The sequence below is a fragment of the Cinclus cinclus genome, chromosome 3 (assembly GCF_963662255.1).
Source record: "Cinclus cinclus chromosome 3, bCinCin1.1, whole genome shotgun sequence".
NCBI lineage: Eukaryota > Metazoa > Chordata > Aves > Passeriformes > Cinclidae > Cinclus > Cinclus cinclus.
This window is the reverse complement of record NC_085048.1, coordinates 105,943,983-105,958,468: the sequence shown is the minus strand read 5'-3', so window position 1 is coordinate 105,958,468 and position 14,486 is coordinate 105,943,983. Positions and strand designations below refer to the sequence as shown.

The 14,486-nt window shown below is 38.7% G+C and overlaps 1 protein-coding gene across 1 annotated transcript in view; it reads right to left on the bottom strand.

The window, feature by feature from the left end:
• The window catches only part of PLCB4 (phospholipase C beta 4), a 184,070-nt gene that overhangs the window by 81,949 nt on the left and 87,635 nt on the right, over nt 1-14,486 (bottom strand). The window contains exons 3-4 of the mRNA XM_062490623.1: nt 2,370-2,470; nt 29-109 (exon numbers count right to left, since the gene is read on the bottom strand). Coding sequence (XP_062346607.1) covers nt 29-109; nt 2,370-2,453 — 165 coding nt within the window. The 5' untranslated portion in view covers nt 2,454-2,470. The remainder of the gene's footprint in view (nt 1-28; nt 110-2,369; nt 2,471-14,486) is intronic.

Below are 14,486 nucleotides of genomic sequence, written 5' to 3'. Positions count from 1 at the left end.
ATACATTCCTGATGTAATTGTAATATACCTTTCCTTCACTTTTCCAGCTCAGAAAAAAGCCAAATTCATCCACTTGGAAGAGACAGTTGCTTTCAAAGACAAAAGATTCCTATAGAAAAGAAAATACAGACCATCATTTTAGTCAGTTTGACAAAAATAAAATATTTAGCATTTGAAAATAAAGGATCATTCTGTTTCTTCCCAAAGACTCTCCTGCAGAATTTGCTGTTCCCCAAAAAAACAGAAACAAGGGAGGCAGGCTTTTGAAAAAGAGATCCCTTTTAATGATTTGTCTTATTGTTGATGCTTGAGGCACTGGAATGCATATAATTAATATTTTCCTACCTCATTGCAACTAAATTAAGGCATTCTATTTATTAGAAGCAGTGATTCTTACCTAATAAAAAAATCTTAATGAAACGGAGCTTCAAAAAAATCACTGAAAATTAAACACTTACAGGTAAAAAAAAACATATAAGTTGCCAATGTTACCTTCGGGATTAAATGGGCACATTACCTTTTAACATTCAGAATTTGGGAAGCACTTTTCTGTTGGACTATGGCAGTGAACATGCTGTGAGTGCTTTGCAGCCAGAGTATCTGACAAACAGAGCTTGAAGGACATTGATTGGTAGAAGAAATCAGGAAAGAGCGGCATTCCAAAGAGACTAGGCAAGGCAAAAGATCAGATGAGCTGAATTTAAAAAGGAATTTCATCCACACACCTCCAGCCTCAATTAGAGCATCATAAATTAAGCTTAAATGCAGGAAAAACACGTGCAGAATCAATCACTTCTTCAAGAAAAAGAGGATCCAGAGCTTCCTGACTTCCTTAATTGAATAGCAAGGAAAATTTGTGAGAAGAGTCCTCTGTGAGGAAACAAACCAGGCTCCCAGCTGTGCCACAGAAAAAAACTGGAATAAACTGCAGCATCACTTGGAGCAGAAGAGGATCACAGGATGGAGAAACAGGGTTTTGCTCCACTGGGGGAAACCAGGACCCCTTTTCTGTGGGGTTTTGGGGGCAGCAAATTCAGCTGCAAGGAGCAAGAGCTTGGTACCAGCTCCTCACCCCACGTGTGCCCACAATTGTGGAGTGTCCCAGAAGTGCGTGCTGAGAACAGAAAGATTATGCCTGATGCTGTCCCTGTCACCACATCCAATGCCCAGGTGCCCACTGAGTACCTCTGATATCACACCAAAATCTGAGCACTTAAAACTCATTCCTGTATCTGCCCCATTCTCTGTTTCTTATTGAAGGTTCAACAGAATGAACACAGCTATGCCCCCTCACTTAGCTCCTCACAGGCTGTTTCTGGAGCAGTGTTTGCTAAAGGAGAATGAAGCTTTTCTGAGCTGCCTTTTGAAGGAATTCCATGTCCACCAGTATGTATTTCATTTATCTGGCCCCAAATCTGGAAATACAGGGTGAACTAACTATTCCTATCTTGGCATGCCTTGTGATAAAAAATAGCTTTTACTTACATTTCAAAAGATAAGAAATTACTAAAATCCCTAAAGGCACTTACCTTCAACTTATAGAGATTTCCTGTTCAAATAAGATTAAAAATAGACCCTGATAAAATTATTCCTACCAGCATACCAATGCTGAGTATAAGGTAAACTTCTCAGCATTTTATTTCAACTTCCTGTGTAAAATGCCCTGTTTTGCATTCCTTTAATAAATGTGGATTAAAGCATAGTTGAGAGCAGGATCACAGTAATCATATTTCAGATAGAGTGCAGATTGATTTTCGAAAGTAGATAAAACCACTCCAGTTCTCAAATGATGCATTTGAATCAGAATATGGATGTTCTGTGGTCTCTTACTTTCCCTTGTAATAGGCAGGTCCTCATTTTATACATATTTTTTTAAAAGCAATATTCTCCCTCCCTCTATTTTATATATAGTACAAAAAAATTGAAGGATTCACTTCGTTTAATAATGTGCTTTACAAATCTGCAAAGATGAGAGTTTCATACACATCACAGATATTTTGATCCAATTCTCCCTTTCTCTTCCTCAGGGCTTATGTCAAATCAGAGGGATTACATATATTTTAGAGTTATTTCTTTTAAAGGCAAAAAGAAAAAAGGAAACCAAACCAAACCAAAACAAAAACAAAAAACCACAAAACAACAACAACAAAAAAAACCCAAACAAACAAACACAAAAACCTCCAACAAAACAAACAAAAAAACCTATATAGCAATAAATATGTTAGTATTGTCTCCCAACAGACATTTCTGAGGGTATTACCAGAAAAAATTCAAGTTTCTTTGTGTACAGTGAAAGCAAAACATGAAATATTCTAGAACTTTTGCATATATGAAAGAGAATAGCAAATGAAAGGCAACTGGCCTCTTACCTCTTCATATCTATCAAACACAGCTCCATCTTGCATAAAAGAGGGAACTGGCTTCTGCCAGTTAAATTCATAAGGTTTTGCCATGATTACAGAAGAGAAACCTGAAATGGAATGGAAAAGCACAGTTCAATTACTGTCCTTTAAAAGGCGTATTACAAAGGCCAAGCAGGAAAAAAAGTGACTTTTAGCTTTTCCTTTCACACAGAAGTACTAAAAAGTCACAGTGCATTTCCAAATCAAGAGCTTTCCTCCTAGGAGCATTTTGTTTCATATATTTTAAATGGAAAATGCTTGTAAAATGTGTGTATGAATATAATTATTTGAAAAACACTTGCACTGGAATTTATAGAGTACAATGAGGCTGGGATTAACTTAGCTCTAGATGACAGAATACCACAACCTGTAATGTGGATAAATGCTTCTTTTTTTACTGGAAAACATCAGATGCTACACAGAGAGATTGTATTTTTTCTTAGCATCCTAAACACATTTTTAGTTTCAAGTTTAATTTCTGTTAAATAAATTCCTGGGTATTTTCAGCCATATTTTATCCATAACTCAAGATTTTAATAATAGATATGTCAAAATTCATGGGGAAAAATACTGTTTAGAGATACAGGCCATTGAATAAAACTATGTAGCTGTATTGTGAACTTCTGCAAGAAGTGAACAAAATTGTTAATTTAAAATAAAACTCAGAAGTCATATTGTATGGACGTTACAATAAAGACAGCAAATTATCCAGTAACATTTCCAATGCCTTCGAGGTTGCACCGGAAGAAAATGGGGCAGAAAATGCCATAACTAAATGCTCTGAAATGCTGAAGTTCATTTCACCTGAAGTGGTTGCTCCTGCTTTCTAATGCCATCTAGGACACACAGCATCCTGATAATTCCTTTATGCACTGAAACACAAAGAGTGGGAACACTCTTGGCAGCAGCAAGGCCAGATAAGCCTGAGTGCTGGATGTCAGGGAATCCTGCTGTGAGATGGGACATGGAGGGTGACAACAGGACACAGCCACACCGCTGACCTCACCCTGTGCTGCTCGTCCCAGCCCTGCACTGGCAGCTGGGCACGTTCAGCCGCTCCTGACTGTCCCCAGAGGCAGCACAGGAGTTAAGTGTGACCAGCTCTGCTCTGGGTCTGCTGCAGAGCAGGCACAAGGCCTGGGAAAATTTGTCCAAGTGAGAAGAATAAAGAGTCTACATAAAACTCCAGGGAGAGCATGACAGCCTGGAATATCCATGCAGATTCCATGTCTTTTTGAATTTTAAACCCAGAATAAATGCAAGTGCTTAAAAGAGTTTAAGAACTTTGTAGTATGCCCCTTGTCTGTCTTGTTTTCATTCACATAAAACATCTTCTAACAAGAAAAAGAATGAGAATAAAACAACTGTTAAAAGACTCTGTCCAACATTTGCTTCAAGAACAGTTATCTTGATAATTTTCTATTGAAAAATAATCCTAAAACATGCAAAGCATATTTTCATGTTAACTCATCTCCTGCCCTTTTTTGGTCATTGATACAGAAATCAAAAATACAGTTTGAAAGTTACACATAAATATCACCATTAAGTGTTCATTTTCATTGAAAACTGGATGAAAATTCAAAATAATAGAACTCTATTCTCTAATCTTAAAAAACCCCTAAATTATATTTAAACTATTAATCTGTACATTTTTTCTCCCAATGAAGAAATGCTTTGAAGAAAATAGACCATCTGTATCTAACACCTTATCAAAAGCCCTCTTTTCTTTTTTCCAGTCCTGTGCATTTGGCCCTTTCCAAATATAAACAAGGAATATCATGTCATTCATGAGGATTATGAGATCCTTTCAAGGAACATGCCAAATTATTATTTTTTTATTTTTTTAAAATACATATAATTCTCATGTCTCTTTAGTTTAGATCAGCCTGGAGCTTCTTTTCCCTCATCTCATGAAGGAAGCTGGATAACAGGACAGCCATCCCATTGCAGTAGCATGATGGGGTCATGTTCTGTGCAACTCATGAACTTCACACAGTAGCTCAGAATAATCACAATAAATTGGAAACTTAGTGGTTGTTCTTGGGGCAAAGGAAACTTAAAACATACACACCTGAAGTGATAACCACTAGTTCTTGGCATGGTGGCTGTTCCCTTATCTATTTAAATGTCTTTTATTATTAGAATGGTCTCGAGAAGGAAAGTTCCTGCAAATACAACAGGTAGTTCATGCAGCAATAAATTCTCCCATCCTTCTGGGAAAAGGTGACACCTTCTGTGCTAAAACATCAGAAATGTGGTGGCACTTTCACAGCTGTGAAGAATACTCCTCCACAGTCCCAAGCCTATACAAATTGCTTTTACCCTTTTATACTGGTGCTGAATCCCACACAAACCCAGATTTAAAAACCTACAAATTCTGCAACTGCTCTGAACCCCCAGATAAGGCACATCCTAATGCTCCTTCCAGCATCTAGCACTTTGAAACCTGGATGCAAAGAGCACTTCAGCACACAGGTAACTCTCAGTAAGACTCATTACCTTAACAATACACACATGTACTTGGTTAGCTGGGTTGAGCTCATCATCCAGTCACAGAAATACAGCTCTGTAAATCCCTTTCACAGGGGTCTTCTCCTTATCTGGGTACTCACACAGACTGATGAACTTGTTACTTCATCGCTGAGACATTAAACAGAAGGAGCTCCTCAGTTTGTGCTGCAATGCACATTTCCCAAACCTTGCAGTCAGCCTGAGCCCTCTCCACTTTTCCAGCTGCCTTTCTGAAGTCAGGGGTCTGGACCAGAACAAAGTAACCCAGCACCACCCCCTGTCACAGGAACCAGGATTACAGCCTTCCATCTTATTTGCGTGACCTCGCATTTAGAGGCAAGAAAACGCCTGGTTGCTCGTAATTCATCAAGCAATCACGTTCTGTCTCAGGGACTCCAGCTCGTTGTTATTTACCACCTTACCAACCTCTTCTCTAGCTCTGCTCTTGCAGGTCACTTCAGTTTACAGATGAACTGAGCCAGATGAAGTGTGAGGGAAAGACAGCTTGAGTACATGCAGCAAGGAGTTGGAGGAATTGTAACAAACAACATTTTTAAGCCTTATGCTTTGGCAGCTGTGCAGAGGGTGAAGAAAATTCTCTCTGCCTGTAGAAAAACTCTTCTCAGACTCTCACATTTCTTACACTCATCTCAAAAATCTATTTTTTTTCTTAACCCTGTTAGCTTTTAAGATCACTAAAATAAAAATATTCTCCTGACCCTCTTTGGACCTCTGTTAATCTTCATCAATTTTTAGCAGACTGAAGAGAGTGAAAAACAAAATCAATCCCAACCAGCAAACCGGAACAAACATGACATTGTAGCATTCATATGGCTGCAAATATATGCATGTATATATCCTCACTATGATGAGAATCAAGAATTATCCTCTTTAGAGAAATTTAATAACAATGAAATGTGTGAAGATTCAACTGGGAGACATAGAAGGTTAGGGAATTAAATTTAAAAGCAGTGAAATTTTAATTTGAAAACTTTTATACCACCTTTAAAAACTGAAATAAAATCTTACTGACTTAAGAGTTCTCAAAGTATAACAACTCGTCTGAATACATACATTTTGTGAGGTACTCCTAACAAAAGCAGAAAGAATATTCATATAAATACACCTCAGGACTTAATTAATGTCTACAAGGGAGAGGCAGGTGAAGTGCAGTAGTTAAATGCCTCTTGCAACATCTCCCTTTCTTTCAACACTGATTTATGCCTGAAGGCATGATGTGGATCCCCTGAAATTCACCTGGAGTACCCAAAGAATGAGGACACAAAAGTAACCCTATCCAGAAGAGCATTAATTAACACAAAAGTCTTCCTCTCTTGTAAGCTTGGCTGTGCTAAGCTAAATCTGAGGCGTGTGGACTATTAATCTTGGGTTTTTTCATTCTTTTAACAAAAGAAGGACAAGGTGTGGTTGAACAGGAGGAGGAAAGGATTTTGTTAATATGAAGGAGACAAATGTTTGGGGAAAGAGGTGATATTCTAAACTAATCCACAGGGCTGGCTAGCATGATGGATAGGATACTCCTTGGATCCCATAAACATCCTGTCAATGTTGAGACACTGCTGGAAAGGACAGCAGAGTTCCTCAGAGCTGAACCCCCCCAGTTTCAAACATAATTTCCGCAGTTTGCTTAGCCCCAAGTGTTGTAACAGGACTTTTAATTTTTTCTTTTTAACCATTATTATTTTTGCCTCTGGAATGAGTCCCTATCTGCTGAGTGAGAGGTGAGGAAGCTCCACACTCTGTGTTTGCCATTTCACCACTTACCTCTTGGAATTACACCCCCTAAACTTGCCCAAGTTACTGTCTGTCTGGGTTTCAAGTAGAGCACCCACCCAACACTACGCTGAGTTTGGTAATCTTGCCCAGGAGTATATGTTTTTCTTACAGATACAAGGAAGCAATTAAAAAAAAAAAAATTCCCATTCCCAGTTACCCCAGGACATCCCCCCCACCTTGAAGTACGTGTAACCTTCACCATCACTCTTGTTTGGTAAACAAGATTCTTCATTACAAAGACAACCAGATCTAGATCAGCAGACTACTCTGACTTTTGGTGAGTTTTTTATGGAGTTCATCCAGTCCAGCAAGTCTCCCTGCAGAGCTCTGGACTAGAGTAAAAATTCAGCTGTCCATGACCAAACAGGAAGTACAGCTCTGAAATTCTTATTAAAAAGCCCCTCTCATTTTATAATGAGGCACTGAAGTACTTTCATATTCAAATACTACAAACATTTCTAGAAACTTGAAGAAAAGTCAGATCTTCATATATTTACTCCTCAAAGTCAAAGTAATTTGGTCATAAAGGTACTGACATTAACATCAGCAAAATGCAGAGACAGGGTATTTTTTAAACATGAAACCTTGGTTTCAACTCCAGAACTTAAAATTCAGAGTAAGTTCTAAGAAAATAAAAGAAAATAAAATATAGTGTGAATCCTATGTAAAAAGTAACAGGGAGAGCCACACTGCTGAATTTCTGCAGTGCCCACACTATACTATAAAACAATTCCAAGATTTCACAGCTCTCCAGGCTGTTCCACATTCAAATTTTGCTGGATTGTTTCGTTTTTTGGGTTTGTTTTTTTTAACCTTTTTAAAAAGAGTAATTTTTCAGCAGGCTATTTTTAAATGCATTATTCTCACAGCTAATGCAAGCAACTTAAAACAGTTCTCCCCAAAACAAGGTCCAGGAACAACAACAGACATACAACAGGCGCCTGAGCACGCATGGTCTCGCACCCGTCTCAATTTCCGTTTTGTCTCATTTTCCATTTCATTTTAATTGCTGGAATGCACTGGCATGCAGGGGCAGCTGAGGGGTTAGACCACAACAAGAAGAGGCCTGTTCTGAGCTGATCTTTTGAGCATTTTCTCCTGTTCCGTGAGGCTGCCCAGTGAAGAGCTCAGAAATGAGTACCTGCTCCTGGTCCTGCCCTCAGGTCCCAAATGTGCCTCAGTCATCACCTCTGATGGCAGCCACTGTTTCTAACAAGTAGAATTTCTAGGATAAAACACAGGACTCAAACATCACCTCCCAGCTTCCTGACATTTTTTCCTTTTTGTCCTAATTGCTTCCTAGTTTGTTCATATCTAGAGTTTTCTGCAGCCTTCCTATTAATGAAAACTGTCATTTTTTTGACATAAGTGCTTACCACCCACCCTTTTTTGGGGGGGGGGAGAGCATTTGCCTTTATGAGAAGTGAATGGTGTATAAAGAGACACGCTGGTTTTGTAAATAAACTTATTCTGGTATATTTCCAACAGTATAACAAAGCTATATTCTGAAAATTAGAAGTACATTTAAATCAAGCCACTATGGAAAGCTTCTCAGACAATTCACTCAGGTCTAATTCCTCACAAACTTCTAAATAACAGACATTTATAGGCCCAAGAAGGCAAATTATTTCTCTGCTCAGCAGCAATACAGAGCCACTGGAGCAGAGTTTCCCTTTTGAATTGATCACCAAAGTCATCTGGACTCATCACGCATCTTTGACAGGATTGGGATCAGTCCACTGTAAACCAGCTTTATTAGTTTCACTTGCTGACCAAAATGAGCCTTCAGATAGGTATCACTTGAAATGCCCAGAAAAAACAAAAATAATGTGGCAATTGCAACTGCAAAGCGTTCAAAAATAAAAAGGTAACATTTTACTCATTTTCAAAAGAACGCCTAAAGCAGTAAGAAAATCTATACACATTCCTAGAAAAAGGTATGACTTGAATAGTGAGCTAAAATGCAGAGCTATCATAACTGGACATTGCTAACAACCCAAGTGTTAAAAAATAATAAACCAGACATACAAAACTACAAACTTCATGGAATAAGTAAAGTTGTTTTTATTATCCTTTCTTTCTGGTAATAGGAAATTTGGTGTTCATATTTTTGATTTTGTAACAGCAAAGGTGAGGGGAAAAGGGAAAGATCTCCCCAAGGGATTATTTCAGGAGGGAAAATGCTCATAATGCTGTGAATTGTACAGAGGATTTAGCAATCCATCTCATCAAAAGAGAGTAAATGACAACTGATTTTCATTTGCACATATTATTCACTATGCATATAACATTTGTTTTAGATCTAAGTGAACTGCATTTCATAATGTGAGCATGCGATGAGGAACCACTCCATAGAACCTTCCTTGTTTTGTCTCATTCCAATAACACCAAACATACAAAATATTAAGTTGTCTAGAAATGTGGAAGATGTTACATTTTTATCTTTAGTCAAGCAGAAGTCTTAGAGGTGTTCAAGATTTATTTAGTATAATATCAAGTGTCCCATTTCCTGGAAGCCATCTCATCCCCAGGTAGTACTAGAGAGTAAATTGGACTTTGATGAAAACAATGGTTTGTGTAATCTCTGCCAAGATCCTTTCTGAATTGCTATAGCATGTGACAGATGTATACAAAGTGTCTGGATTTAACCAGCAGTGACTTTTATTAAGTTTAATTACTTCACTCTGTGGCTTTCAATAGAAGGCAGTGTAAAAAACAAAGGCTACCTCATGGAATAATAAAACAAACAAACCAACCAACCAACATACAGCACTTGCAAAACATCTCAAGTATTTCCTGATTTACTGAAGCCCAGACTCTCTCTTTACAGTTTTGTAAACTCTGACACCTCATATCATTACAGCAACAAACCCTAAAATAATGGGTTTTGTCAGATTTATTAAAAAAACAAGTTTCAATATGGTATTTGGACAATTAATTTCTACTTAATTTCTACTGTTGTTTAATCTGCTGCTGACAGGTAACGCATCTTAAGTCAGTGAGTAATGATTCTCACTTTTAGGTACACCTGTACAAAGTGTTTATGCAAATTATTTTAATTAAAACCATGGGCCATTTTGACATTTAGAACTTCAGTTTCTTATTTTTAGCTTCATTCTGGAGCTTTGTGCTCTAAAAGATCTCAAGCAGAAGCAGTTCCTGCACTTTAATGTGATAGGAAGACAGGAATAAATGTTTGAAATTAAAATTCTAAAAAGAGTTCATGTGGGAGTAGAGATAAACACCCAACAACCTTAAGTGAGCATCAATCAATTTACAAATGCAAGAGTTAGGTATCCAAGGACATAAAACAACTGCAAGATTCTAAGACTGAATTATTAACTACAAATACCATGAAAACAAACTTCCAAACTGCATTAATATCAGCAGTCTTTCCTTTTTAAGTGCAAGGAAAAGTTTTGGAAACAACACAACATAGTACCTCAAACAAAAATAAAACAAACTACAACTATCAGCTGCTCTCTCTGTGACCACATCCTGAGGACACAGTTGTCTGTTTCCAAACACTGACACAGGCCCGGACTTTGTATTAATAAAATGCAAGGAAAGGTCAAGTTCATATTTTTGTAATAACTTCTAAATCCCTGTGTGTTTGAAATAATCCCTCCTATGATCAGGTACTTTAGTTCAAACCAAACTTTATTAAAGTTTAGACATGATTTATTAGGATCTTTTTCAAAATATACAGATATATTAAAAACTAATAAGCTGTGAGGAACATAGATGTTACTTTAAAATCTAAAATTAGGAAAGTGACATTAAAATTTGCTGGTTTTCTGGATGATTTCTGAGAAAACAAGAGTCACCCACATTGCTGGCTTAAAATTTCAGACAAAGCTAAGGTGATATTTGACAATTGTTCCAGCAGTCTAAAACACAATATCAAAAAGCTTTGTGTGTTATTTGACAGTTGGCAGTCTGTTAAAAGTAGGTATTTGTTGGAAATTTATAGTAATTACAAATTTCTTGGTACCCTTGTACAAAGGCTAAGAACTACGGTCACCATAAAAATGCACAATAAGATTGTCATTGTGCAGTTTAACCCATTACGTCAGTAATATTTTGGTATCTATCTCAGAAGATGCAATGCTGCTCAGATTCCATCTCAGCATCCACTTTCCACCCTAGAGACCGTGGGTTTTGCATTCCCTTCTTTAAACTGGAGAAGATAATATGGAATGAAAAGCAACATAGACCTGACGTCTGTACTTCATCAGTGCCTTTCCCTTTCCCTTTCCCTTTCCTTTTCCCTTTCCTTTTCCCTTTCCCTTTCCCTTTCCCTTCCCCCTGTTTGTTTGTTTTCATTTCCCTTTATCATCACCCTTGAGTCACGTCTCAAAGGTAGGGGAATGCAGGCAGGGAATTATCAGCTGGTTGGAATGGAAATTATCCACTGTCCTTCTGCCCAGGCCAGCAGTAAATCTAAACCCTGGGTAGGAGAGATTTCCAGGTGCAGCTTTTTTTCCTGCTCACTTCTGTGACAGGCCCATGCTCAAGTAAGCACAGCAGCAGAGCTGTAAGCTTGCCCTTGATGAAGTGTGGCTGGAGCAGACTGCAGCTCCCCATGGAGATTTTAGTTGGCTGGTTTCATTTTATATTTCTGCCAAGATTTCAAGTTCACATCACAGAAAAAAAAATCTCCCAGACAGTATCAGGAAAAGAAACTATATGGGGCTCACAGCATGTACTTCAACACTCCTGTGCAAAAAGCAGATCTGGGAATCTGAATGACATTTAATGGATGGGGAAAAAGTAATAACAACTGCCTGGCCTAAAAACTGTTGTAGAGGTTCAACTTGTCCATTTTTCTCACCCCCAGTCACTGCCTGTGGTATGTAACACCAACACTCATTATCAATTGCTCAGGAAAAACACATCCCCTTTGGGATAGGTAGGAGTCGAAGGATCCAGGCTGCTATTGGGGGTGAGCCAAACAGCTCTGGAGTCCTGGATGGACATTTTGCTATTTTCTATTTTCCAATTCCTCCCTCTAAAGAATGAGGCTACCAAGACTTATCTTAATTACAGAATTAATGATGCTAAGTAGCCCTTTTATCACCGATAACACCCAGTGCTAACTCATTAACAAAGTGGGCATTTTGCTGAAGATGAGATTGCCCTGGTTCTAAACACAGTGAATCACAACTAAGCAAGGTTGAAAATAAACTGCTGTCCATAATTTGGAAATCCAGAAGCTCTCTTTCTGGCAGGATAAATATGGACAACCATGTTGGAGATACACCAGGTTGTCACTTATTCATATCTTTAATTTCGTGGAGAAGCAAGAGAAAAAACAGCTTCTGAACTTTTAGTTATTATTCTTTCATTATGGTAGGTAGGTGGCAGAGTAAGCATTTGTTGTCGATTTGTTTCAGCCACATTTCTTTTTAAATGGTTGCTGTGCCACTGCCCAGAATATCTGAAAACAATAGGAAAGATTGTGCAGAAAATGTGACCAAGGATAAAGACAAAATATCCCCAATCCTTTAGCTGTTAAGCTATAGTTAACCACAAGCAGAAAATGGGAATGCATAAAACACAGAATCACAGTCTCTTTCACTAATCCCTGCCTCAGAGAACCCATGCAATCTGCATATTCATTTCTACTAATCAAATATTAAAACAACTCTCTTGACATTGTGCTGTTTCCTGTCTCTGCAGTCACTATGGAACTGACAGCTGTTGTCTCCTTGGGGTAAAGGGAGGCTTCGTGAGCCTACTCAGAACTTTATCTGATAAAACAGTTCAGAGTGCTAATACAGTCATTATTGAGGCATTCAGCTGTTTACATTACTCCAGAACAGCACCCCTCAAATGTCACTCTGAATATTAATGTGTGGCTTGTTGAAGAAATGATGTAAAACCAGGCATGTCAGCTATTAAAGAGGGGGGTGGGAGAGTGCTCCAAGCCAGCAACCTCTCCAAATCTTCCTGCTCAATGCATTTAGGCTTGTTCAACTATTCATTATATATATATATATATATATATACATATATATATATATATATATATATATATATGAAATTTCTGAAGGAAAGGCATCTCAATTTTTGATTGCTCCAAGTGGATGATTTGACAGAGTATTCCTAAAGGGGTAAAAATAAAAGTGTTGGTATGTAACCTATTTGTCCACTATGGAGACAGAAAGGAGAGCCAGCCTGCCAGTCGGGAGTGCTGGTATGGCCTGCTGGCCCACACAGCCAGCCATTTGGAACACTTCTTTGACAGCTCCTAGTAAACAACAAGATCTACAGCATGCTGAGAAATCCCCTTTATTCAGATTTTTCTGGACCACGTGGTGACACCAGAATCAAGGGACTCAATTTCTCTGAATTCCTAACTTGAAGATGTAATTTGAATGAGATTGGAAACGAGAGGGGGAGCTGATACCTCTCCTCCTCCTCCTCCTCCTCATCATCATCATCATCACTGTTCTTTCTTGCCACCTGCTGCTGTGACCCCCCACTTCTGCTGAGGAGAAAAGTGACGCAGCACAAGCAGAGGATGGCTCTGCCCTCACAGGTACATGGGGAACACACCCACATAGGCAGGGAGATAAGCAGTACTTTCTCCTCTCTGCCTGGAAAAGTGAGAGCCTGCATACCATGAGGACATTCCTGACTCCAATCAATCATCAGGGAGGACAGAAGTGAAATGCATGTCTGGGGAAGAGCATAAGAATTGAAAAGAGGAGGAAGGAACTAACAATAGGAAAAGATACAGGAAGCAAGAGTGGGGTGTATGGCACTGATGTGGGCTGAGACAGCATGATGAAGTTCCCAAGCAGACCAACACAGCTAAAATCCAAAGAGAAAAGGGCCATGTTTTCATCATACTAGAACAAACCAGCAGATAAGTTTGGGAAAGCTGAAATGGAAATTATTTGGGATAGCACAGGCAAGACTATTTTTAGAGATTGTTCCAAGTATGAAGCTGGCTTACTGCAATATGGCTGGAAAGGAAGAAACTAGGTAGAATATACACTAAGAAAGACCGACAAAACAAAATGCTGGTGTCTGTGTGTGAGGGTGAAAAAGAGAGAAGTGGCAAGAATGCTGCCAACATTCCAGGCAAGGGCAGAGAGGGGTCATTTATTGTGGTAGCTCAGGAGTGGATGGCAGGGCTCCTGGAGGCAAGGAGTTCAGTACTGCCCCATGCTGCAGACAGACCAACAGATGAACAGGGAGGAAGCCTGGAAAGAACTGATTCTAGCCATGAGGGTGGAGGCCAAAGAAAGAGCAGTATGTTTGGAAGCCATCAAATGCAGTGGGAATCAAGAGACATAACTAGTTACATCATAAAAATTGATAAAGGGACCCTTGTAGAGACAAAGAGAAAATGTTTTGCCATTTGCACTGGCTGGATGAACTGAAGTGCTCTCAAGTGGTGCTTAACTACGGCTGCTACCATCCACTCTGGCCTCCTACAGCTCAGTAACAAGTGGCACACAGGCTCAGGAAAGGCAAGGCCCATCAAAATAAAGAGCAGAATCACACCAAAAGCACAGAAGACACCGTAGAAAGTAAAGGTAGCATTTTTACATGTCCAAAAACCAGCTTTGTCTTCATCACTGTTAAGCATTTCCAGTGAAATAATTACCATTGCAATGAATAAGAACTTGAGCCCAGCAGGCTTTTCCCATAAAAAAAAATTGGTCAGATAGTTCAGACTGATTTTTTTTCCTGTCACATACCTATTAAATTCTTCAGACTGTTTAATGTGATAAAAATGTCTAGACTGGTTTTTGACTGAAA